The sequence below is a fragment of the Olea europaea genome, unplaced genomic scaffold (genome assembly GCF_002742605.1).
Source record: "Olea europaea var. sylvestris unplaced genomic scaffold, O_europaea_v1 scaffold571, whole genome shotgun sequence".
Classification (NCBI taxonomy): Eukaryota; Viridiplantae; Streptophyta; class Magnoliopsida; order Lamiales; family Oleaceae; genus Olea; species Olea europaea.
This window is the reverse complement of record NW_019264047.1, coordinates 366,410-369,835: the sequence shown is the minus strand read 5'-3', so window position 1 is coordinate 369,835 and position 3,426 is coordinate 366,410. Positions and strand designations below refer to the sequence as shown.

General features: G+C 37.8%; 1 protein-coding gene across 1 annotated transcript; it reads right to left on the bottom strand.

Moving 5' to 3' along the window:
- Nucleotides 1-1,395: 1,395 nt before the first annotated feature.
- On the bottom strand, nt 1,396-2,984 carry LOC111389229 (phosphoenolpyruvate carboxylase kinase 1-like). Its single transcript, XM_023014118.1, has 2 exons — nt 2,136-2,984; nt 1,396-1,969 (listed from the first exon to the last, which is right to left on the bottom strand). Exons 1-2 carry the CDS (start codon nt 2,923-2,925, stop codon nt 1,914-1,916), a joined length of 846 nt encoding a protein of 281 aa, XP_022869886.1. The 5' UTR covers nt 2,926-2,984; the 3' UTR covers nt 1,396-1,913.
- Between the last annotated feature and the right edge of the window lie 442 nt (nt 2,985-3,426).

Here is a 3,426-nt window from a genome sequence, read left to right as displayed (position 1 = left end):
TGATGCATAAGGGTGTCCTCCCTCTCACATGGGGAGCCCCACTCGAATACTTCTTATATTTATAAATAAATGTTTCTTCACGATTCATTATTTTATGGAATTTAGTTCTAGAAATGTTATTGTATTAAATACCTTGACTATTTAGAACATAATATTAATTTTTTACTTATTTCTTTTTTTACTAAACACCTCATCTTGTAAAGTAGCCTATTCACCATTTGCAGAATATATAAAGAATATTCTATGATTATACTTGGTGCTTGTTCGAAATAGTTTAAGAAATATTCGAGTGGGACCCCCATGTGAGAGGGAGGACACCCTTATGTACATATAATTATGTACCATTAGCATTTTTCATAAATATATGTTTTGTAAGAAAAAGTTACTCTAATATGAATGCAATGATGTAAGCCAATAGGTCACTTGTTAATTAACTTGCATGTTCATTCGGTGTGCCTAAGGCATGGTCTCATTCGGTGTGCAGTGTGCTTATTTCTCTATTTGAGAACAAGTGCAACATTTGAATTTTTTTTCTAATAGATAGAAAACTAAATTGAATCTATCGGCGCCTATCCATTGTAATTAACATGGAGCTATTAGAAAAACTTCGGAGGTGGGTTTGGGGGAGGTCATAGTCATACTAGTTGCAGATTAGTTGAAACTAGGAAACGATTATCCAGCCAATGAGCTCAATAATGTCAACTTTAATGTTGGCGGCTCATAAGCAAACATTATTAATATTTTAAAATTGAGCCAACTTTTACTTAATTTGGTATAAATATATTATTGTAGGTTAAACTTGGATTTGAAGTTATTGGGAGCAAAAAGGAGTTTTTGAGCTAAATTGAAATTGATTGGAAATAATTGAAGACTAACTAAATTGCATTGAACTTGATAAGAAGCATTAAAAGAGCAATCAAAGTGAAATTGCAAGTTTCAGGAGTAAAATTCAACTCATCGAGAATTTGGGGATTAATTTGCACACTATATTGAAATGTGTGGAGGACTAAATTCGAAAGATTATGGNAAAAAGAAAAAGAAAAAGAAAAAGTATGGGGGTTTTACTAGGAAAACAGGAAAGTTGACTGCCTGCCCAACCCCATTGCTGATAGCCTCCCCGACCGAACACCACAAATGGGGGAGGTTCCATGTTTTTTCGCTGGACCCCCCCTATTTGTGGGGATGACCGCCTCCTTGTTACTTCAGCAAAACCCAAAAAGTGTGTGGGTTCCCTCACATGGAATGAAAAACAAGACGTACAGCCATGAGTACTAAGGGTTATAAAAAGTCATTGGAAAGTCTAAATTCATTGTTGACCAATTATACTTTTGTGTTGCTTAACATGGAATCTAGGAATCCAGTAAACACTCCGAGGAATATGCCAATACATCAAGATTCAATAACAGGAGATACCCTTTATTATTTTTTTCTTTTTCATTTCGAACCCCCAATATTTTCGAAAACTTGAAAGGTGAAATACATTAGAAATTGAAATTTCATGCAAAACGTACAACATTCTTACAATAGAGTACCCTCCCTCTAACCAAGAAAAAGGAATGAAAATAGAGGGGATTTTTAACCTTCCGATATACATGACTATGCTTGTCTCGTTTATCATCATATACAGTCTCTTCTTATATTAGAGAACGAGGAAAGAGGGATGGCCTTGGCTTCTCTCACACATTTCCACAACTTCATAACAAAAAGGGAAAAAGCATGGGGGAGAACCTTCGACCCGAAGCCTCTTTCAGTAGGGTCGACTATACAATACTTGACAATATTGACATTCGTTACAGTCCAGTTTATCGAGTACTGCATCCTGGACATTCTTCTTCCATCTCCATTAATCCTTCAAGAAATGGCCGGGAGATGGAGTATTTACACCAGCAGCTATTAGACATTGTTTTTATGACTCAGGTTTGGTCAGACACTGATCGGGTGTCTCCTCCACTAATGATCCATGGATGCCCTGCATATTCATAAACAAAATTACATCAATTATGATTCCGAATGCAATCTTGTCCAGTGGCTAAGATAAATGAAGCAAAATTAAACCCAATTTGAGGGCAGATTTTTGTGAATTTCTTGGTAAAGAAAAACATCAAGAGTTGAGATTGAGAAGGAAAAATACTAACTCAGGACTTGGTCGGCAGAGAGTCGCCGGGAAGCATCCCGGCAAATCATCTTCCTTAGCAGATCCTTGGCCTCGGGCGAAATCGACCGGAAAATCCTTGACGGAAACCTCAAATTCCCTCTCAAAACCGCCTCAAAAGTTTCGGCCGGCCCCTCTCCATAAAACGGCGGCACCCCACTCAGCATAATGTACAAAATCACTCCAGCACTCCATACATCCACCTTCTCATTGTACTCCCTCCCCATCAGCACCTCCGGCGCCACATAATAGGGCGTCCCCACAACCCCCGTCATGAGCCCCTCCTCGGAAACACCAAACCACTCGGCGGATCCAAAATCCGCTAGCTTCAACCGCCCGGCAGTATCAAACAAAATATTATCCGGCTTAATGTCTCTATGGGCAATCCCTAACTGATGACAGCAACTAATAGCAATCATCAACTCCTTCAAAACCGCCGACGCCTCAGGTTCAGTAAACGGCGTTCCCAATGAAACCCTGTCGTATAAATCCCCGCCGTCGCATAAATCCGTCACCATATGCAGATAATCATCATCTTCATAGATTTTATACAGCTGAAGAATATTGGGACAGCCAGAAAGGAGCTGAAGAATCTTAGGCTCCTTGTCGAGGCATTGACGGTCGGTGGGGTCCTCGGAAAGGGAACTCTTGTGGATAGATTTGCAGGCAAAAGAGTCGCCGGTATCGGGAGAGTAGCAGCGGTAGACTATGCCGAATCTACCACGGCCAAGCTCTTCGCACAGTTGGTAGTCGCTCTTGAGGCTATCGCACATGATATGATATGACAATTTGTTGGGTTTTGTTTAGCAACTTTGGGTGTGAGTTTGGAGTGTTGGTGTAATTTATAAGAGAAATCTGGAGTCACTGTGTGGGATGAGGTGGCAATTCCGTTATGTTATTATTTGACAAATTGTTTTATAATAATTTTAAATAATACTATCTAATATTATTAGTGCAATTACGTGACTCATTTAACCCTGTTTGACAATCGTTATTTAGGAAAAATAAGGTTTTGAATAATGATTTTTACCATAATGTGTAATTAAAGAGTTAGAAAAAATTTTAAATTTACGTGCACAATATTTTATTATGTGAATGCGTGGTTAAGCGCCTATCTGATGATTTGTCTTTATAAAAAAAAAAAAAAAAGAGTTTTGAATAGTGCTTTAAAAAAATGTGTGGTTAAAATGTAATGAAAGATTTTTTGGTTTACAAGTAAAATATTTTATCATATGAATGTATAGTTGAAAATCAAAATGTCAAAAAAAAAAAAA